This window comes from Chlamydomonas reinhardtii, chromosome 1, assembly GCF_000002595.2.
Source record: "Chlamydomonas reinhardtii strain CC-503 cw92 mt+ chromosome 1, whole genome shotgun sequence".
NCBI classification, from domain to species: domain Eukaryota; kingdom Viridiplantae; phylum Chlorophyta; class Chlorophyceae; order Chlamydomonadales; family Chlamydomonadaceae; genus Chlamydomonas; species Chlamydomonas reinhardtii.
This window is the reverse complement of record NC_057004.1, coordinates 2,094,031-2,113,583: the sequence shown is the minus strand read 5'-3', so window position 1 is coordinate 2,113,583 and position 19,553 is coordinate 2,094,031. Positions and strand designations below refer to the sequence as shown.

At 66.2% G+C, this 19,553-nt stretch overlaps 4 protein-coding genes across 5 annotated transcripts; 1 reads left to right on the top strand and 3 right to left on the bottom strand.

The window, feature by feature from the left end:
• Positions 1–268: 268 nt before the first annotated feature.
• On the top strand, positions 269–8,335 carry CHLRE_01g011400v5 (uncharacterized protein). Of its 2 annotated transcripts, none has more exons than XM_043058311.1 (7): positions 269–485; positions 601–714; positions 782–1,001; positions 1,157–1,341; positions 1,529–1,846; positions 2,086–7,267; positions 7,397–8,335. In XM_043058311.1, exons 1-7 carry the CDS (start codon positions 390–392, stop codon positions 8,041–8,043), a joined length of 6,762 nt encoding a protein of 2,253 aa, XP_042928225.1. In that variant the 5' UTR covers positions 269–389; the 3' UTR covers positions 8,044–8,335. The 2 variants fall into 2 exon arrangements, with proteins under 2 accessions (XP_042928225.1, XP_042928224.1); XM_043058310.1 differs by having other exon boundaries at positions 1,154–1,341.
• A 151-nt stretch (positions 8,336–8,486) lies between these two features.
• CHLRE_01g011376v5 (uncharacterized protein) lies at positions 8,487–10,118 on the bottom strand. The gene is made up of 3 exons (XM_043058309.1): positions 9,926–10,118; positions 9,654–9,856; positions 8,487–9,484 (listed from the first exon to the last, which is right to left on the bottom strand). The coding sequence occupies exons 1-2, from the start codon at positions 10,031–10,033 to the stop codon at positions 9,692–9,694; spliced, it is 273 nt and encodes a 90-aa protein (XP_042928223.1). The 5' UTR covers positions 10,034–10,118; the 3' UTR covers positions 8,487–9,484; positions 9,654–9,691.
• A 74-nt stretch (positions 10,119–10,192) lies between these two features.
• On the bottom strand, positions 10,193–13,568 carry CHLRE_01g011350v5 (uncharacterized protein). Its single transcript, XM_043058308.1, has 6 exons — positions 13,270–13,568; positions 12,596–12,677; positions 12,188–12,339; positions 11,753–11,837; positions 11,305–11,404; positions 10,193–10,862 (listed from the first exon to the last, which is right to left on the bottom strand). The coding sequence occupies exons 1-6, from the start codon at positions 13,410–13,412 to the stop codon at positions 10,717–10,719; spliced, it is 708 nt and encodes a 235-aa protein (XP_042928222.1). The 5' UTR covers positions 13,413–13,568; the 3' UTR covers positions 10,193–10,716.
• A 55-nt stretch (positions 13,569–13,623) lies between these two features.
• On the bottom strand, positions 13,624–19,313 carry CHLRE_01g011300v5 (uncharacterized protein). Its single transcript, XM_043058307.1, has 11 exons — positions 18,879–19,313; positions 18,433–18,523; positions 17,829–17,965; positions 17,380–17,436; positions 16,935–17,109; positions 16,224–16,413; positions 15,877–15,979; positions 15,457–15,603; positions 14,966–15,037; positions 14,425–14,595; positions 13,624–14,154 (listed from the first exon to the last, which is right to left on the bottom strand). Exons 1-11 carry the CDS (start codon positions 19,155–19,157, stop codon positions 14,005–14,007), a joined length of 1,572 nt encoding a protein of 523 aa, XP_042928221.1. The 5' UTR covers positions 19,158–19,313; the 3' UTR covers positions 13,624–14,004.
• Between the last annotated feature and the right edge of the window lie 240 nt (positions 19,314–19,553).

Sequence of the window (19,553 nt, the reverse complement as noted above, 5' to 3'; positions counted from 1 at the left end):
TGACCGTCTGGATGAGGGGTGGTCTGGATCTTGGGGCATTCCACCCAAACCCTCGCCCCAACTGTTAAGGACCTCGGCCCGTGAGCCGGTCAACCGGCGGAGGCTGGCAAGGCCTGGCAAGGAGACCGGTACGTGCAGCTGGGCTGCAAATTCGCATGTGCACGGGAAGCGTGGCGGCCACGGTGCATGGGGAAGCGGGCGGGCGACTTTACGTTGGCCCATCAAGACAAACCTTTGCACTGGAACATAGCATACAACTCGAAGACCACCGTGGCCATCACTTAGGAACCAAACCGGGGATAGCGGGACTCCGGTCTTTCAAGATGCAGGGGTGACTTCTTTGACTTGGTCTGCATCTATTCAACTTCGAGCTTTGATATCGAGCCAGCATGCCGAAAAGCTCTGATGGCTCAGGCGAAGGCTCGAGCGACGAGGGCTCACACGAACGTCGCCTGTCGTCGCTGGTGCTTCGACCCGCCATCACTGTGCGTTCGCATTATGCTTGATAACTGCAAATCTGGGTGGCGTGGATTGGGCTCGAGCATGCGGGAGTCAGCGGGACATGTTGACAAATTTCTATTGTTCTCTGTGTACATACAGAACTTGCCGTCGATTGGAGGAGATGGGGCCTCTGATGACGATGATGACTCCGAGACGGAGGTCGTGTTCAGTCATATTAACTGGGCAGCGCAAGAGTCAATGATCGGCGACGAGGTGAGCTGAGCCCAACCCGTACTGATTGCTGGTTTGACTTGACGGGTATGTTCGACACCAAAACCAGGAGCTGGTGAGCCCTGGGCGAGCGCGGCTGCCCGCGGCGGAGTCGCCACGAGTGGCGGTTCGGCCGCAACCCGTGGCACCCTCAGCAGCGGTTCCCGGCGCACTGCCCAGCTCTAAGCAGACAGCCGGGGCGGAGTTCGCTACGCTTCCTGGTCACAGCCACGATCGTTCCTCTCTGTCAACGCCTGCTCGTACAGAGCAAGCAGCGCGGCGCAGTGCAGGTGCGAGAGCGGCAGACACAGTGCCGAAGCCGAAGCCACCGCGGCAGATGCGGCTGCACGCCCATGATAGACCGCAAGGCAGCACCTCCTTGCTACAGCTGCTAATAACCATTTCCTGTGTTGTCACTCCTGGGCCCCGTGTTGCGTTGCAGCAGGTCCTGCAGTACCAGCTGCACGTCTTCAAGCGAGGGCCTCCCAAAAAGCGGGTAGCGACGCAGAGGACGATGAGGATGAAGACGGGAGCAGTGCAGGCGGGGGCGCGGCGGACACGGAGTATGAGGGGCGTGGCTGGTTGTCAGGCGCTGCTGGGCGACTGGCAAATGTGGAGGAGCGCAAGCGGGTAAGAACCGGCGGGGATGCGGCTCAAGAAGCAGCATAGGGCTTGTCCTCTCCGGGCCCTAATTACGGCGCCAACATCATGCCCGTGGTTGCAGTGCCTTAGGGGGCCGTTGCACACAACTCTCCCGCTCACTGCTCATAAGGGGTTGTCGGTCATTCCTCGTGCTTCCTCTCATCCTGGTCCTCAGGCGGCGGCCGCAGCAAGCGACGCTGACCATGTTGCTGCGGCCGCACGTGATGCCGCGGCGCTACAGCTGCAGCTACAGCAGCTCGCTATTGCAGCGTCGTTGGCTGCCGACGCACTCGGCGCGACCGTGGCAGGAGGACCCGCCGCCGCCGGCTCCTCGGCTGCCGCGGGGTCAGTGGTTGGTGATGACGGCAGCGGCAGCTTGGCGGGTGCCGAGTCCAGCACCAGTCCCGATCGTGCGGCGGTGCTGCGGAAGCTGCGGGAAGTAGACCGGGAGCGGGAGCAGCGCATCGCGGCGGACTTCCATGCAGCTATCCAGGTGGGGAGGGACTGCGGAAGGTTCGGGGTGTGGGGAGGATGCAGTGGGCTGTGGGTTTCGGCTGCAGTTGGGTCGGGCGGCATGCAGGTCGGACATGGTGCTGTTCGGACTGTCCCTTCTTGTTAAGTCGCATTCATAACGCGGTACAAAGACGGCATGAAACTTTAAAGCGTTAGTGGTTGGGGTCAGGCCACTTTGCTCAATCTCCCTGAATGCCACGCTGCATGGATCGCCTGCAGGAGGCGGAGGCGGAGCCGCTGCTCGTGGCGGCGACTGGACTCAGCCTGGATGCAGGCCCGGTGGCAGGCTTGGGGCTAGACGACCTTGATGCACTCATTGCGCGGCTCAGCTCCGGCGCCACAGACATGGGTGCCGGCGGCAGTGGTACCGGGCCCGCCAAGTCTTCGGCAGCAGCCGCGGTGGCCCCTGCGGCGTCTGGTAGCGGCAAAAGCGCCTGGGCGACGGAGCTGCCGGCCGCTGACAGCTTGTGGAGCGATGAAGAGGAGGAGAAGAAACCAACGCCGCCGGCGCCACGGCCGGCCGCGGCACCGCCGGTGAAGCCTTCGCCATCGGTGCATGCACCTGCGCCCCCAACCCCAGCCACTGCCACTACGAAGCCGCCACCTGCTGCCGCGGGCCCGCCGGCACCGCCGTCGCCTAGCAGCGGCGCTGCTTCCGCGCCGCTGCTGCCGCCCATGCCAGCAAAGTTCAAGTTCTTTGCCGCGCCGCCGCAGGCCGGCGCGGCGGCGCCCGCCGCCGCCGGCGCGCCGGCGGCACAGTCAGGTGCTGACAGCAGCTCCTCCGGCCCTGTGAAGCTGGACCTGCGCCAGAGCATTGCCGAGACGGTGGAGCGAAACCGGCGTGAGGCGGACGAGGCGGCAGTCAAGGCATTGGAGGCAGAGGCAGCGGCGCGCGCTTCGGAGGCCAAGGCGGCGGCGGCGAGGCGGCGTGTTGTCGACAGCGATGACGATAGCGAGGATGACGAGGCGGCGGAAGCGGCGCGGCGGGCGGCGAAGGTGAGGCCACAGCCGCCCCCCAAGCAGTCGCCGCCACCTGCTCCAGCTCCACCGCCAGCGCCGGCAGCTGCACCCGCTGCCGCGCCCGCGCCTGCACCGGCAGCGACTGCAGTAACTGCGCCGCAGAAGAAGGTCACAGCCACGGCCTCGGGAGGGGCCTCGACTGACTTGGCGGTGTCCGGGGCACCCGGCTCGACCGTTACTACCGGCGCGGGCAGCGCAACGGCGGTGTCGCGGCGGCCAGCGCTGAGCGACTCGTCCACCTCCTCCAGCTCCGTCGCAGTTGCCAGCGGCACCGCCGCTGGCAGCACTACCAGTCGCAGCGTGACGCTCAGCGGCGCCGCGGGCGGCGGCAGCGCCACCGCGGTGGCCTCCTCCAGCACAGGGACCGACTCCTCGGACCTGCGTGCCAGCGCCTCCAAGTCCGTGTTCGTGGGCACCTCGGAGAACAAGACTGCGGAGGCGGAGGAGGAGGAGCGGCAGCAAGACATCCGTGCGTACCTCAAGGCGAGGCAGCAAAAGCAGGAGCAGGAGCGGGAGGCGCAGCGGCAGGCACGGGCAGCAGAACAGGAGGGGAGCGAGGACGAGGACGATGCGGACGCAGGACCAACGGGGGCGGCCGCCGCCGCTGCGGCCGCCAAGTCTGCATCGGAGCGCCGCTGGCCCTCGCCGCCGCCTGCAGTGGCGCAGCGCGAGGCGGCGATCGGCGCGCATCCCCTGTCCAATGGCGTTGGGCCGACAGCCAAAAAGCCCGTTGCCGCAACCTCCGCACCGGCGGTTGCCACCAGCACCGCGGTGGGCCCCGACGGCGACGATGAGGAGGAGGAGGGCGCGCCCGCCCGCGCCTTTGCGCAGTGCAGCACAGAGGGCGACGAGCAGTGGGTGGCGGAGCCGACGCCGTCCACGGTGGTGCACGCCAGCCGCGAGCGCGGCGCGCGCATGGCTGCGGCTGGCACCGTGCTGGCACCGCTGGGGCCTGCCGCCGCCGCCGTCACCACCGCTTCCGCGAGCCCCAGAAGCAGCACCACGAACGACATCGGCATCACGGCCGTGTCACCGGTGGCGACCAGGGCCGCGCCGGCACCAGCCGCGCCGGCCGCGCCGGCCGCGCCGGCCGCGCCGGCCCCGGGCGGCGCCGACGCCGCGCGTCCCGCCTCGCTACAGCTCGCCTCTGCAGCTGCAGGCCGGGCATCCATCTCCGGCGTCAGCGACGGTGTGGGCGCGGCCTCGTTGGCAACGCCCTCATCCGCGCCGCACACCGACCTGGGCCGCCTGCCGGCCTGGCTCCCGCCCTCCAGCGCCTTCACGCTGCTGCTGGCATCGCCGTCAAACCTGCCCACCGCTGAGGTGGGCCAGCTGCTTGAGTGGCTGCTCAACGCGGCCGCCGCTTCTGGCGGCGCAGCCGCCGCCTCAGGAGCGGTCAAGGGCGCGCCGGCGTTCTCCGTGGTAGGCGCGCGACTGCTGGGCGTGTCGCCCTCCTCGCCACTGCTGCCCGCAGCGGCGGCGGCGTGCTTCGCCAGGCCGGCGGCCGCGCCGGCCTCGGCCTCGGCAGCGGGAGGCGGCGGCGGCGAGGTGCGGGTGCTGGCTGTAGCCTGCGTTGCCAGGGCAGGCGTGGACCCAGACAGCTACTGCCACGACGCCCTGCCCGCGGAGGCCGCCGCCGCGGCGGCGCCACAGCTGCTGACGGCGCTTGGTGCCGTGCAGTGGGCGGACGTGCTGCCGAAGGGCATCAGAAGCTCTGGCGGTGGCGAGCAGGCTGCGGCCACGACGCCGCAGGCGCTGCAGTCGGTGGGCGCGTGGGCGACGGCGCGTGCAGGTGCGGAGGCGGCGCTTCAGCTGTTCGACGTGCTGCGTGTGCCGACACAGGCCCTGCACCAGCACGGCGGTGCCTTCTCCACGCCGCGCAGCAGCCTCACGGGCGCCGCAACCACGCCATCTGGGTCAGCAGCTGCTGCTGCGGGTGTGGCGGCGGACCCGCCCGGTGTCAGCACGTTTGTGTCGCTTGTGAGCGAGGGCGTGCTGCGCGAGCCGGAGCTGCTGCGCGCGCTGCTGCGCCGCGCGTGCCGCCTGGGCCTCAGCTTGCGCGGGCTGCAGGTGTTGTACGCGACGGAGGAGGCCACGGCGTCGCTGGTGGCGACGACGCCGCACCGGCCCGCGCCCTTCACCGGCGGCGCACTGCTGGCGCTCAGCGGCCGACACGAGCCGCTGCGGCGATGGCAGGCACAGCTAGGGCCGCCCGACGCCCGACTGGCCGCGCTGGCGGAGCCCGGCTCGCTGCATGCGCTGTACGGCGCTGCTGTACGACACATCACGGCGTCGTACGACGCGGCGGCGGGCGCTCGCGAGGTGGCGGCGCTGTTTTGTGGCGGCGCGGGTGGGGTGGACGCGGCGTCGCCGCGGCCGGCAACCCCGGGCGCTGCGGCCGCGAGCCCTTTGGCGGCTGGTGCTGCTACGACAGGAGCCGCTGTGTGGGGGCTGACCTCGTGCTGTCCCACACAGAGCCAGTGGCTGGCGCTGTCTGGAGCCGGCGCGCCGCGCCAGGCCGCCGCGCTGTGGTGTGTGCAGCAGCTGGTGTGGTGCGGCTACAGCCTGCGCGGCCTGCTGCTGTCGGCGCTGCCGCCGGCCGCGCTAGCGGGCGCGTACGCCTCGGCGTCCGCCTCCGCCGCAGGGCCGCTGGCGGTCGTGGTGGAGGTGAGCAAGGAGGAGGCTGCGCAGCAGCTGCCCGTGCTGCTGTCGGAGCTGCCGCCGCTGCCTGGCGGCGGCGGAGCCGCCGCAGCCGCCGGTGCCGCGGCGGTGGTGTCCCAGAGCCCGCTGTGCAGCTCGGATGCGCTGCGTCAGCAACTCACACCGGCGGAGCTGCACTCGCTGCCGCCGCCGTACACGGCAGACCAGCTGCTGTCCGCCGCCGCCGCCGTGGCGCCCGACCTGGCGGCGCTGGCTGACGGCGCCGGCCGCGCCAGCTGGGACGGCAGCGGCGCCGGCTTTGCATCCGGTGCTGGTGCGTCCGACGCCGCGTCGGCGGCGGCGGGGCACGCACACGCCGAGGATGGCGTGGCGGTGGTGGCGCTGCAGGCGCGGCCGCTGCACGCGGCGGCGGCGGTGCTGGCAGCGCTGGTAGCGTATGTCACGGCGCCGGCGGCGCCTGCAGCCATCGGCGTGGCTGCTGGCGGCGCGGCGGCGCAGCAGATGGAGCTCGTGGGCGTGCGCTATCTGCGCCAAGTGCCCTCCGACGTGGCGGGCGCGCTGACGGTGCTACAGCCGCAGCCAGCCGGCGCTACTGCCACGTCGTCATCGCCCTCAGCAGCGGCTGGCGCCGCAGCGGCGGCCGCAACCGGCCGGCACCGGCTGGTGATCAGCCACCCGGCGCTGCTGGCGGCGTTCAACGGCCCCGCGGCGGCGGCGCGTGTGGCGGCGCTGCTGCAGGTGGCCGTGAGCAGGCTGGCGACAGCGGCGGCGGCGACTCAGGATGGCGGCGCCGCCACTGCTGCGGCCCGTCCCGGTGACACAAGCGCTGACCTCACGGCCTGGTCCGCCGTGGTCGACAAGCTACTGCGCGATTACCCCACGCTCGCGCTTGCGTCACCGCTGGCATCAGGCGCCACGGCAGCGGCCCTTGTGCCTCCGCCACCTAGCGGGACAGGGGCGGCGGCGCAGCCACCGCTGCTGGCGGCGGTCAGCCGCACCCAGGCCGCCGCCAAGGCCGCCCTGGCGCGCGCCTTCTCCTTGGCGCAAGTGTATCTCGACCCCGGTATGCACGACGGTGTGCACCGGCCGCCGCTGCCGGAGGCAGCGGCGGTGGCGGCAGCGGCCGCCGCCGCCACCACGCTGCCCTCGCCCTCGGCGCTGTGCCGGCTGCTGGCGGGCCCACAGCGGCTGCCTGCCGTGGTGGCGCTGGACTTTGGCGCGGTGGGCCGCAACCTGCTGCCGCGCCTCATCAAGGCCATGGCGCGCGAGGGCTACGCCCTGCACGGCGCCGCCACCGTGACGGTGGGCCTGCGCAGCGCGCTGGCCGCCGCCATGCCGGCGCTGGCGGAGCTGGCGCCAGCTGTGGTGCTGCACGTCAGCCGCAGCAACGCAGTGGCGCACCTGCGGCACCTGGCGGCGGCGCTGGCGCCGCCGCATGCGGCCTCAGCCGGGTCCGGGGGGCAGGGCGCGGGCGCGCACGTGTCGGGCGCCATCGGCGGCGGCGTGTACACGTGCGACACCTGGCGCGACGCGGCGGAGGTGGTGGCGGAGGTGTGGCCGGCGGCGGGCGGCACGGCCATCGTGAGCGCGGCGGCTGCGGCGGCTCCGCCGGTGGCGCCGGGCGCGCCGGCGCGGCGGTTCGTGCGGCCGGAGGGGTCGCGGCTGCTGCAGCTGACGGCGATGGTGGTCACTCCTGGAACAACACATGCCGCCGGCACAGGTGCGCCTGCCCGTCTCGTCTGAGCTCATGCCCCCGGTCTCGCTAAGCAATCCCACACACCATGACGCATTGTCGCCACCATCTGACGCCAGCCCACCTCCCTGCTCCTTTCTTACCCCCATACCGCAGATGCTGCGTATCCCAGCCTGGGCGGCCTGGGTGGCCCCGCCGCCGCCGCCGCTCCCACCCTTGACTGGGCCCGCCTGGCGGACGCCCTAGAGGCCCTGCACGCCGAGGGCTTCAGGCTAGCCGGCCTGCGCGCCCTGCCCACCACCGGCCGCGACCTTGCAGCCCTGGCCTCACGCGGCGCCTTCCGCATCTCGCCGGCGCAGCAGCAGGCCGTGCACGCCAGCGCGGCGGCGGCGCAGGCCGCCGCTGCCGCGGCGGCGGCAGCGGCGGCGGAGCTGGTCGGCGTGGCGGCGGCGGTCATGCAGCCGCTGCACGGGCAGTCGCAGCAGCAGCAGCAGCCGGAGCAGCAGCAGCAGCAGCAACTGGAAGCGGAGCCGGCGGCTAGCAATGTGGTGCTTGTGGCGCTCACGCGTGACAATGCGGTCACGACGCTGCAGATCCTGCTGGATGAGGCGTCGGCAGCGGCGGCCGCAGCGGCGCAGCGCGGCGGCCCGGGCCGGCGACAGGCGGCGGCGGCACTAGCGGCGTTGGGCCCCGGCTGTGTGAGCGTCTCGCACAGCCCGGCGGCAGGGGAGCAGCAGGTGCTGACGGCATTCGAGGGAGGCGCGTTTGGCGCAGGCGGCGTTGCGCTGCTGAAGTGGGAATGAATAGGCATGGTTCTGCCGTAGCATGGGTAGTGTGCATGTGTCAGTTAGCTGAGTCGTGAGCTGCTTCCACTGCGAACTGCTGACATCAGTGTCCAGTATCTTCCGCGATGATTCCGTGTGGGCGTCTCAGGGCAGACATGTATTGAGGGGACTGTGGGCTCAAGTAGCCGCATGCGTACACTGGCGTGGTGCAGCCGCAACGTGGGGCCAGCAGTAGCTAGGCGGGCAAGCTCACGCGTTGAGCAGGGGGTCAAGCAGGCGATGCTTTTCGCAAGTGTAACCGATGTGAATGAGCAAGTGAGCAATGCCGGTGCTTCTTTGATGCGACCGGGGCGCAATACCCACATTGAAATGCGGTGGTCTCACCCAGCTCTTGACAAGAAAAGGTGACCCTCCCCTCAGTCTCAGACTCTCAGCTGTGCCCGCACCATGCTGCATGTCTGAAGGTTTCGCAACTACCTCATCTCCCGGACGTAGCCAGCAGGGTCGGTTGGTACAGGCCCCGCCCGCCATGTGTCCAGCCGTGTCCCGCTGTCAAGCACAAGCACAGCTGGCACAGGACTGACAGTGCCCGTACCGTAGATGCCGTCAGCAGTGCTCGTATCTTGTAGATGCCCTCAGGCACCCGGCATCTACACATGCGTAGATGACCCTGACCGCGGCATCTACACTTAAGCCCCCAAGCCCCCCAAAACGTCTACGCTTCCCCCATTTTTGCGCCAAAACCGGCCAAAACTGTCTACACTGCGTAGATGCGTGGCACCCAAACCCAAAAATTTTTCTCCGCCTTCGGCGGATTTTGGGCAGATTTCTACAGTGTAGATGGAAGATACGAGCACTGGCCGTCAGGCCCCGCGGCGTCTTCACAGACGACCCCACCCCTCCCCCAGCATCTACTGCCCCAAGCCCCCAAAGACGTCTACACCCCGTGGAAGTGTGCGTGGCCCCAAACCCAATGACAGGACGACCGCATACGGTACATGCTAGGACATGCTCGCCAGCATAGGCTCAAACAAGGCACCGGCAAATCTCAACCTGCGCGCCGGCACCACTTCTTTGGGTGGCGCCGCGCTCGTGCTCCTCCTGCGCACGGCCTTGCTTGCCTACCCCCTCCGCTATGCACATGCACGCCGCCACCCAGGCCCTGCACCGCTACCACTACCGCGAGACCCTGCATTGTGGCCGCAGTCACCAGCAGGCCCTGCCACTGCTGCCTCTATCGCCTCCACCACAATTCAGGGTCGTAGGCCGCACCCTACCAAGCAGCATCTTCATCAGCGTGTGCCACATGCTTGTCATTGAGTAGGTGTTGCCCCTCTACTACATCTATTCCGACTGAATCAGCTGAACCTGAATCCGAAACTTGCCCTGGCCCCCCTGAACTGGCCGTACTCGAGGCAGACTTTGCCACACAGTTCCGCAGTGTTGGCACGCTTGGACCCTGCGGGCACGCCAACCACCAAACACAATCACTACTTGCAGGCAGTGTTGCAAATTACCAGCAAGCACTGTATGCATGTCCGCACACCTGCACCGTCTCGACAATGTAGTTGGATGCTTGCGCGATGTAACGGACCCTGCCAAGTCCCTATGAGAACGTCTTAGCTTACATGATGGCTGGTTTATGAATACTCGTCCACACACACCATCAGGTGCACGTACTTGTCCACCAGCAGATGCAGCAACGCCTGGTTTCGGCCCCTGCCTGACCTGCTGACACAGCCTCCGTAGCCAGTGCTGGCATTGCCCCAGCCGGCAATGACCTCTTCCATGGGCCTTCCGCCAGCCAGCTGCTGTGCCGTTTGCTCGAGGACTGTTATATACATGACATACAGGTGTAAGGTGTAATGCAGGTCAGCATACACTGAACCAGATTACTTACGTCCGGGTTGGCGTCCGTGTTGGCCGTCGCCGCTGCAGCGCAGCGCAGCGCCCTCGCCATGGTCTTGCCGCCACCGTGCGGCAACCGCTCCCGCTGCAGTAAAAGCATCAGCGGCAGGCCCTAGCAGCTCCGCCTGCAATACAGCTAGCACGCGTCTGCCCGCCCTTGGTCGTGAGCTGGGTGGCTCTAAAAGTTGATTCGCTGTAAAAGTGCGGCTGACTGCGGGAGCTTGTCTGCCCCCGCCTCCGTATAAGATTGCGGAGAAGTGACATGGGTGATCGTGTAGTTACCCAAGAGCTCAAGAAAAAGATGCAGACACCGCTAATTGAGACTACAGAGTGTTGAGACTGCGGCGCCAAAGCCAATCCCGCGCGGCACGCCCGGCGCGCCCCAGCTCTATCCCGCGTATACAACCACAGATCAGTCCGGCCGCGTAAGGGTCCTCGTTCCCTAGTTTCTTCGCCATTTTATCTGCTGTAAAACGGCCGGGGCTGATAGCAGAGTCTCAGCCCCTTTTCCAGCCGTCGACAAGCTACCGGTACTGGAATCCACACCTGCTGATACCAGCAGCCCGGCACCAACTGCCAACGCCACTCACAATCGGCTGTTGCTTCCCATTCTCCTTGCCGCCATCCTTCACGGCAGCTGGCAGTGCTCCCAACGCAGCCCCAATGCTCCAAGACGCTCAACCCCATGCAGGCGAGTATGCCCCGCCACCAACACATCGCGCCGCTCCCCTGCCGCAAGCACCCAAAACGCTCCAACCCCGCCTCCCGCAGACAGTACCCCGTTCACCGGAACATGCGCCTGCCGCTGGGCGGCCCGCCGCGGCGTGTGTGTGGCAGCTTACCCAGGCCGCCTAGCTGCTGGTAGGCTCGGTGCACGTGGCGCGGCAGCAGCGGCCCGGTGTGTCCCTCCTGGGAGGCGCACACACGCGCTGCAGGAGGGGGGGGGGTTACATGCATTAAGTTTACGAAGTGAAGTCGTAGACAGGGACAGGAGGGGGGGGGCGGCGAGAGCGGGGCACGACGGTTGGGTTGGGTCGGGCGCAGTGCCCGGGTTACAAGGACACACGGTATGCTGTGCGCATGGCGTCTCAAGCGCGCGCGGCAGTAAAATGAACACGCAGGGCCCTGACAAGGCGGCCCGCGGCCCATGCACCCCCGCCCTTGGCAACCCCCGCTCTCGGCGCAATGCAACGGGTCTCGGCCTGCTTGGCGACCATGCAAGCCCTTGTGGCTCCGACGCCCTGTCCCCACGCCACGCCACGCCACGCCACGCCACGCCACGCCACGCCACGCCACGCCACGCCACGCCACGCCTCGCCAGCACCAAGCTGCCACAACCCGGCCCCCGCACCCCGCGCCGCGCGCCCTCACCCATCTCCACCAGCTCGCCCAGGAACAGCTTGCTGATGCCGCACATGGCGATGATGGCTCGCTCGTTGGGCACGGCGTTGCGCAGGATGGCCGTCATCAACTGCGTGAGCGTGGCGGGGGTCGGTTCGAGTGGGATAGGGGTTTGGTTCGAGTGTGATAGGGGTTTGGTTCGAGTGTGGTAGGGGTCAGGCATAGTGGGGCGGGGCGTCGTGTGTTGTGTTGTGTTGTGTGGTGTGGTGTTGTGTGGTGTGGTGTGGTGGGGTGTGGCGTGGCGTGGCGTGGTAGGTTCGAGAACGTGGGTTGCAAAGGTGTGCTGGAGCACTGTGCAGCAGTGCCCCAAAGGCTGTCGAGGTGCATGCGTGCACCGCACGCAGGGTGTGCCGCCGTGTGCGCCGCCCCCAACAGGCCCAGCGCTCCCACAGCTCCCGCACGCAGCCTCGGCCCCTACCTTCTTCATCTTGGGTTTGGGTATGGACGAGCGCATGAACGCCTCGAAGCGGCTCTTCTGCTGCTCCGTCAGGGAGTCAAACACCCTGCAGGACAGACGGGGGGGCAGTGGGTTGAGGCGCTGGCGAGGGCGCCCAACACAACGCATGAGACAAGCTCACAAGCTCACAAGCACGTGCACGCAGGCTGCACACCCTTCCCCTGTTGGTTGCGGTACAACCGGGAAGCACCCTGGCGCAGCAGCGCACGCACGCCGGTCAATCTCCCCGTCATAGCCTCGCGATCCTGTTCCCACCCGGTCCCCACCCCGTCCCCACCCGGCCCCCACCCTGCCCCCACCCGGTCCCCACCCGGGCCCCACCCGGCCCCCACCCTGCCCCCACCCGGGCCCCACTTTGGCCCCACCCCGGCCCCGTACCCCGGCCCCACAGCTCACTCCTTCTTGTAGGCTGCTGCCCGGTCAGGCGCCGCAGACGTCGGTGCTGCCGCCGCTGCCGCCTCCTCCGCCTGGCTTGGCCCGGCCGCTGCTGCGGGTTGCCCGCGGCCCCCCACGGCCCCCTGCCCGCCGTCCTTGAGAAGGCGGAACACCTGCAGAGGGCAGCGCGCACCACCAGTTAGCGACGATGCTAAACACTGCGAGACCGACAAAGCAGCGGCGGGGGTAGGCATGCATGGCCCGGGTTCCGCACTGTTGGCGGACGGAGCCAGGTGCCACTGGCCTTGACTACGGTGATAGCAGCAAGGCGGGGGCAGGGGGAGTGCTTGCGCCATCCCACAATAGCAGGGGGCCAGGATACATGCACAGGGTGCAGGGGATCAGGGGTCAGGGGGGCCAAGTGCTGACCTGCAGTGTGGAGTCGTCGTCGGGCTTGGTGGCGGGCTCGCCGCGTGCGGGCGCGTCCGTGTCGTCGTAGTCGTCCTCGTCCCTAGGGCGTGTGTGTGTGTGGGGAGTGTGTGTGTATGTGTGTGTGTGTACCCGTGTGTGTATGTGTGTGTGTGTGTGAGTGTGTGTGTGTGTGTGTGTGTGTGTGTGTGTGCGTGTGTGTATAAGTAAGTGTGTGTGTGTGAGTGAGTGAGTGAGTGAGTGTGTGTGTGTGTGTGTGTGTGTGTGTGTGTGTGTGTGTGTGTGTGTGAGTGAGTGAGTGAGTGTGTGTGTGTGTGTGTGTGTGTGTGTGTGTGTGTGTGTGTGTGTGTGTGTGTGTGTGTGTGTGTGTGTTTGCGGCGGGGCACCGCGGGCACGTGCGTTCTGGTCCGATAGTGGTGCCAGGGGGCTTGATGGAGGCACGTGAGCGACAGGTGGGCCGGCCGCACCGGGGCAACAGCAGCTGCAGGAATGGGCGTGGACACGCAAAGCAGCAACCTGGTGACCCCTAGAGGCCCCTGCCTGTGCCTCCCCACCCCTGTCCAGCTATCCCGTCTCACCCTGCCCAGGCTGCGCGCCCAGCCTGTGTAAACCCCCTGCACACATAACCTTCACCATCACAGCCACCCGTTGCCATGGCCTAAAGCCGGACTCACAAGCCTGGCCCTGCGCCCGCGGCCTCGCCGGCATCGCCAGCATCGCCCGCGCCCGCGCCATCGTCCGCGGTCGCTGGTGCCTCCTCAAACGCCTCCTCGAAGGCCGCTTCCAGTTCATCATCCAACTGCTCGTCTACGTCCATGTTGCTAGCTCAGCGGCTCGGAGAGCTTGAAGTTGTGTCAAGCAAACACAGTTTCTTGGGAATCAGAACTACGACTGGGCGCTTGTAGTTTTCTCTTTTTGCAGTTGAGGTCAAGCGCAAGTGATATTGTTCTGCGAGCCCGACAAACCGCTTTTTCTCAAATAATCAATTTCGGGTTTCCAACTTGAGCAGCGAAAGCGACGATGTATTGTAAGTTGAAACTTTACAAAAATTGTTTGTTTGGCACTGCAAAGGGAGGCCCATGGCCCATGTCGCCTGATTCTTCCCCATGCACGGACCCCCGGTGCCCACACGGCCACACGACGAGCCCAACAGCACACAGCGCCGCCGCGACATCGTGCTTGACCGGCAGTACCCCGCAGCGCTGCATTTGGTACACAGTGGCCCATTTGGCAATCCCGCTCACTTCGCCTCAACCCATTCTACCGTTATCACAACCTGCCGCCCTAGCTTCCCCAGACGTGAGCTGCCCATACGATACCTAGCTCCTTTGCTCACACAGTCACGCACGCCCCCTCCCCAGCCTCCCAACTACCTCCGACGCCATCGCCTGCTCACCACCCATCAAGCACTAAGAAAACTTTGCGCCCTCCAGCGCCGCCATGACCCAGCCCTCCATCATCTGCAGCGCCGCCGCCGGCTGGTCGTGCGGCACCATGTGACCGGCCCGATACACCACCACGTGCGTCAGCGGGCCGGCGGAGCGGCGCCAGCCAGCAGCCTGTGCGCAGCGACCAGCGGGTTGTAAAAGATTTGGATTGGAGCGTAGGGAAGCGGGTGGGGTTTGGAGGGAGTGGGCGGGGGAAGGGTACAGCGGGCACGGATGGGCACATGGGGTGGTGGTGGTGGGGAGGGGGGAGGGTCTGCCTCGCATCCGGATACTGTGTGGTGGCCCCGTGGATGTCCGAAGCGGAGACACGCGTCACCCACTCACCCACTTAACCACCCACCCACCCACCCACCCACCCACCCACCCAACCAACCCCCTCACCGGTTTCTGGCCGCGTGTGTCGGGGCTGATCCCGACCGCCGAGCGCGCCGCCGCACCGCCCGCAGCCGCGCCCTGCAGGTCTCGGCGCCCGTCGCCACCCTTGTCGTCATCGTGGTCGTCGTCGTCTGAGGCCAGGTACCAGAGGGAGCCCTGCGCCGTCTGCAGCTCCGCCTGCAGGGCAGGAAGGGTAAGCGGGAGGGGGGAGGGTGTAGATAGCAGCCCAAACTATAAACCAACCAAGGGGGAAAGGCAGGGTGTTGGTCGCTCGACACTTGGCCCCCCGGCTGTGACGCCGTGGTCGCCAACGGCGCGTCACTCCGCTGTTGGTTTAGCGCCGTCCCTTTCTCCAACATACGCCCGGTTAGCGCTTCCTCGACCACCCCACCGCCACCCTTGGCGTCTCATGTTCCTGACTGGGTTTGCTGTTGGTTTACCCTCCACCCCGCCAGGCTGCCACCAGTACCCATTAGCCATGACACCACCACCACTCAACCACCCCCACCACCATCAACCCACCACTAGGCCCCCTCCCCACACACACCTGGTGCTCCCACTCCAGCGCATCCGTCCAGGAGGTGACAGAGGCCACGCCGTCCAGAATGTCGTACTGACCCTGTGTGTGTGTGTGTGTGTGTGTGTGTGCGTGCGCGCGCGCGCGCGTGTGTGTGTGTACGGCAATCGGGTGTGTTTGTGTATGAGGTATGATGGGGTGGTATACTTTGTGTGTGGGCACGTGAGGGCGGGTGGATGGGCGCAGGATTTCCCCTTCTCCCTTTGGCGTCCTCACCCACCAGTGGCTTCACTCCCTTGCACCTCTCCTGTCCCCAACCGCTCACGCACCCCCTCCCCACTTGCCCCTCCACCTACCGACGGCCACAACAACATGACAGAGACTCCCCCCTCACACACACACACACACACACACACAACCGCACAACCACACCCACACACACACACACACACACACACAACCACACATAACACAACCACACACAACACAAACACACCGCCCCCCGCCCCCCCGCCGCCCACCTGGTAGAGCAGCACGGGCAGGCGCCGCAGTATGTCGGGCAGCAGCGCCTTGACCGACTGCATCGTGTCCGCCGCCATCACACCCCCCACCAGCTGCGAGCAGGAGGTGTAGTTGGAGTCGGGCCGCGCGCGCATGGCCTCCTTCACCTGAGCGCGGTGGGGTGGGGTTGGGGGGCGGGTGGCGGGAGGTGTGGGGAGCAGCAGGCTCAGTAGCAACAGCAGCAGTGACAAACTGTGGGGCATGCGGCTGCGATGGGGTACTGACCGTGACTATTAAGACCATCGGCAGGGTCGTCGGCAGCAAGCGAGCGCGTGTGTTAGGGCGTGGCGTACGGCGTACACGCATACGATACGGTACACACACCTTAAGACACACACTCATACACACACGGCGACACACACGTTTACACACGCCCCTACCTCGGGTAGGTTGAGCAGTCGGTCCACGGCCCTGCTGGGGTCGTACATCTCCGTGCGGCGCGTGTCAAACATGGTGGCGATACCCGTGGCGTTGGTGATGAAGCTGCGAAGTTGCAAACACATTCGCAAGGGATTTGGGGGGTGGAGGGAAGCCAAAATTGGGTTCTAGAGGGGGGAAGTTGCCCTTGACTGGCGTGGGGTAGGGCGGGCAACAAAAGAGCAGGTGCGTGTGTCACCGTGTCTTCACCCACCCTCCCGCCCACCCACCCACCCATTACACCCCACCCAACCCAACCCGCCCACCCACCCACCCATTACAACCCACCCAACCCAACCCGCCCACCCACCCGCGCAGCGCCTCTCGGGCGTCGTGCGCCTCCGCCCACTGCCGCGCATCAATGAGCCCCACCACCTCGGCTGCGCGGCCCGCCACCACGTCCCTCAGCCCCGGCGGCAGCAGCCCGCTGTAGTAGGCGGCGGCGGCCAGCGTCTGGGTCTGGGCCCGTGGGTCTGTCAGGCCGTTGCCGATGGCGATGCCTGGAGGGGGGGGGGGAGGGCGCGTGCAGGGGAGGTGGGGGGCGGGGGAGGGTCAGGGGAGGGGAGGGGAGGGAGGCGGGGGAGGGGAGCGGGGGGGTTACATTCATGATTAATTAAGAAGTGAAGTCGTAGGCAGGTACAGTTGCAGCGTAGACGCGTTGTTACCGATGTCCGTGAAGTCCAGCGGCCAGCTCCAGCGCGTAGACCCGCCGAAGGCTGCTGCTGCTGCTCTCCCATTTTGTCTAAAGACTATTCTAAGTAGGTTGATCGTATTGTAGTAACGTCAGTAAGATGATCACGGGGGGGGGGGGGCAGTGGGCACGGCTTGGCGGGAAAGGCGAGTTGAAAGGCGACTTGGCGAGCTGCGCTGGCTTGGCAGCCTTGTACGGAAACCTCGACCCTCGCATACCGCGCATGTGTTTGTTTGTCCGTTTTAAGCAACCGCCCAACTATTTCAGGAAAGGAACTCCCCCCCACCCTCCTGCACCCACCCGCCCAACTACCCGCCCCCCCACCCCTACCTGCCAGCTTGAACACGGGCGCGCTCTGCCCCAGCGGCAGGCTGCGGCGCCGGCTCAGCAGCGGGCCCTTGGAGCCCGGCTGCTGCTGCCCCTGCTGGTGCTGGTGCTGCCCCGCCTCCTCGCCGACTTGCAGGATGTAGTGCGCGATGGACGGCACATACTTGCCCGCGTAGCTCTGTAGGCACCACACACGCAAAGAAACAATCACACATGTTAGACATGTACATACAAGCATGGATTAATGCGCGCAGCATGCGGCAGGGAGAAAGGTTTGTTACGCGGCTTTGCGCCAGCTAACTTATGCACGCATGACTTGGCCCACCCCAAGCCCAAGCATGAGTCCACACAACTACCGCCCCTCACCACGTCCCCAGCATCCCTGTGCCCTCCCCGTTGTGGGCTGGTTCTGGAATGAACTGCTTGCCCCCCCCCCACACACACACACCTCGCCGGTGATGAAGAAGGGGCGGTCAGCCAGCGACTTGTGGCTGGTGAAGAAGCCCTGTGCGGGTTGAGCAAGGCGTGTGTGTGCACGTGTGTGTCGAAGGAAAGCGACAAGCAAGCACGTGTGTGTGAATGTGTGTACCGTATGTGTGCATCGCATCCCTTGATGGGCTCATGATGGACTCGCCGGGGTGCAACTCGCCAGGCCTTAGCCGCATCCCACACGCACCCCACACGCACCCCACTTACCCATGCCCAGCAAGCTGCTGCATCCAACCCCCTGGCTTGGTTTGGTTGGCTTTGGGCCTTGGGCTGGCCCCCGGCTTTGGGCTGGCCCCCGGCCCCGGCCCACCCCTCCTCGCTCTATTGCATTGGGTTCGGTCTAATAAGGGCTGGTATTTACAAACCCCCGCCCCCCCCCACACACCCCAAATACACACACGTTCCCACCTGCAGCGCCGTGTACAGGTGTGTGGCCATGCCGATCTCGTCCGGCGGCACGCTGCTACTGCCGTTGGCAGCCAGGCTGTAGCCGGTGCCCACTGGCTGGTCCAGCAGTAGCAGCCCGAACAGCCGGTTCCAGGAGCCTGCGATTCATTGCGTGCGTGCGTGTGTGTGTGTGTGGCAGGTGGTGGAGGGGGAGGTGAGTTTCCCCGTTCCCAGTAAGACCCACGGTGTGACGCAGTCTAACAAGCAGCCCAGCAGGTTGGGAATGGGGGAGGGAGGCGTCCGGCGAGGAGTCTGTGCTGTGCTGCTGTGTGGCCGGTGGCCTTGACGTGTTGGGGCGTTCCATACCCGCCCCTTCAGAGGCCCTGGGCACCTCAGAACACGGCTGTGGGAGGCAGGGCCGCGGGAGCCGGCCGGCCACACTCGTGTTCGGGAAAAGCCCCGGTCCCCTGCACCTGGTAACCTGAGCCATTTAGGAACACAGTACTCCTCGTTACCTCCAACACACGCACATATGCACGCGCACACACACACACACACACACACACACACACACACACACACACAACACACACACGCACACACACGTGCCAACTCCCGCACGTACCCGGGTTGGGCTCCACACTCAGGTCCTCGCGCACCGACCACGGCCCCAGCTCGTAGAAGCCCCCGAACGTGGAGGCGCAGCCCGGGCCGCCCTGCAGAGGGAGCAGCAGCGGCAGCGGCAGCGTTGTGGCCATACGGTTTGTAAGTGTGTTATGTTCATTTCAAGGATAAGTAGGTGCATGCAAGGACTTGCTTGCAAAACTACTGCCATGACAGCAGACGCAGGATAGGGGAGGCACCCGCAATGAGAGTGCGGCACACTCTCGAAAGCGATCGGCCCTTGGGCAAGTGGAAAGCAAACTGCAAATGCACAGGTACATTTGCGTATTCGTGTAGGTCCTATCCGGGACGACCCCCGAGGAAAGCTCCAGACCGTAAGGTGTGTTCCAGTGTGCGCACAGGGTGGAGCAGTGAGCATGCCGCGGGTGCACCACCCCCGGCACTCGCCTGCAGCCAGAGCACGATGGGCGCATCCCCGGCATCCTCCGACTTCCCCTGAGTCTGTGCCTCATAGTATGCATAATAGATAGCTGAGCCGTCCGGGCTGACTTTCAGGTAGCCCGCGTACGTGGGCTTGATGGTGCCCGGCACATCGTCGCCTCCTCGCCTTTTGTGAGTGTGCGTGTTGCTTACAATGTCGATACTGTGCTTAGGAATGGTTCTGGCAGCATGCATGCAGTGCAACACCGCTACGAGCAGCGTCAACGAAAGGCCGAGGCTCCGCATTTTCAGCTGTCCTACAGTGCGGCCATGCAACTAATACGTAATGCTTGAAACCGATACAAGCAAGTTGAGTTCTGACTCCGCCTGGTGGATATCCGAATCGTGGAAAGGCGCGTGTGTTCTGCAATTGCGCGTTCGCGGGCTGTGAAGGCGCTCGAGACGATACAGCAACATAGAAGTAGTATAATTACTTCAATCAAAGCGACCCGCCCTCGTCGCGTAAGCGTGCGCGGTCCGCCAGCACGCGAGGCCAGCGCACGCTTGGCGTGCCGGCTGCCTCCCCACCTGCGCTGGCTCAGCGCGGGATGCTCAACCTGCTTTCCTTTGGCTGCCTTCAGCCCCTCATCCCCTGCATTCCTTCACACGTGTCGATGCTGCCCGGCGGTGCAAGCCATGTGC

What these genes read in the sequence shown, in the direction of transcription:
- CHLRE_01g011350v5 (XM_043058308.1), bottom strand. Translation starts at nt 13,412, where the DNA reads ATGGACGTAGACGAGCAGTTGGATGATGAACTGGAAGCGGCCTTCGAG. An exon ending in GCGGGCGCAGGGCCAGGCTT is followed by an intron (nt 12,678 to 13,269) that starts GTGAGTCCGGCT and finishes CACACGCCCTAG; the next exon opens with GGACGAGGACGACTACGACG. An exon ending in ACGACGACTCCACACTGCAG is followed by an intron (nt 12,340 to 12,595) that starts GTCAGCACTTGG and finishes TGCCCTCTGCAG; the next exon opens with GTGTTCCGCCTTCTCAAGGA.
- CHLRE_01g011400v5 (XM_043058310.1), top strand. Translation starts at nt 390, where the DNA reads ATGCCGAAAAGCTCTGATGGCTCAGGCGAAGGCTCGAGCGACGAGGGC. An exon ending in TGCTTCGACCCGCCATCACT is followed by an intron (nt 486 to 600) that starts GTGCGTTCGCAT and finishes GTGTACATACAG; the next exon opens with AACTTGCCGTCGATTGGAGG. An exon ending in AACACATGCCGCCGGCACAG is followed by an intron (nt 7,268 to 7,396) that starts GTGCGCCTGCCC and finishes CCCATACCGCAG; the next exon opens with ATGCTGCGTATCCCAGCCTG.
- CHLRE_01g011376v5 (XM_043058309.1), bottom strand. Translation starts at nt 10,033, where the DNA reads ATGCTTTTACTGCAGCGGGAGCGGTTGCCGCACGGTGGCGGCAAGACC. An exon ending in ACACGGACGCCAACCCGGAC is followed by an intron (nt 9,857 to 9,925) that starts GTAAGTAATCTG and finishes TGTATATAACAG; the next exon opens with TCCTCGAGCAAACGGCACAG.
- CHLRE_01g011300v5 (XM_043058307.1), bottom strand. Translation starts at nt 19,157, where the DNA reads ATGCGGAGCCTCGGCCTTTCGTTGACGCTGCTCGTAGCGGTGTTGCAC. An exon ending in ACCTGTACACGGCGCTGCAG is followed by an intron (nt 17,437 to 17,828) that starts GTGGGAACGTGT and finishes CAACCCGCACAG; the next exon opens with GGCTTCTTCACCAGCCACAA. An exon ending in GCCCGAGAGGCGCTGCGCGG is followed by an intron (nt 15,980 to 16,223) that starts GTGGGTGGGCGG and finishes GCAACTTCGCAG; the next exon opens with CTTCATCACCAACGCCACGG.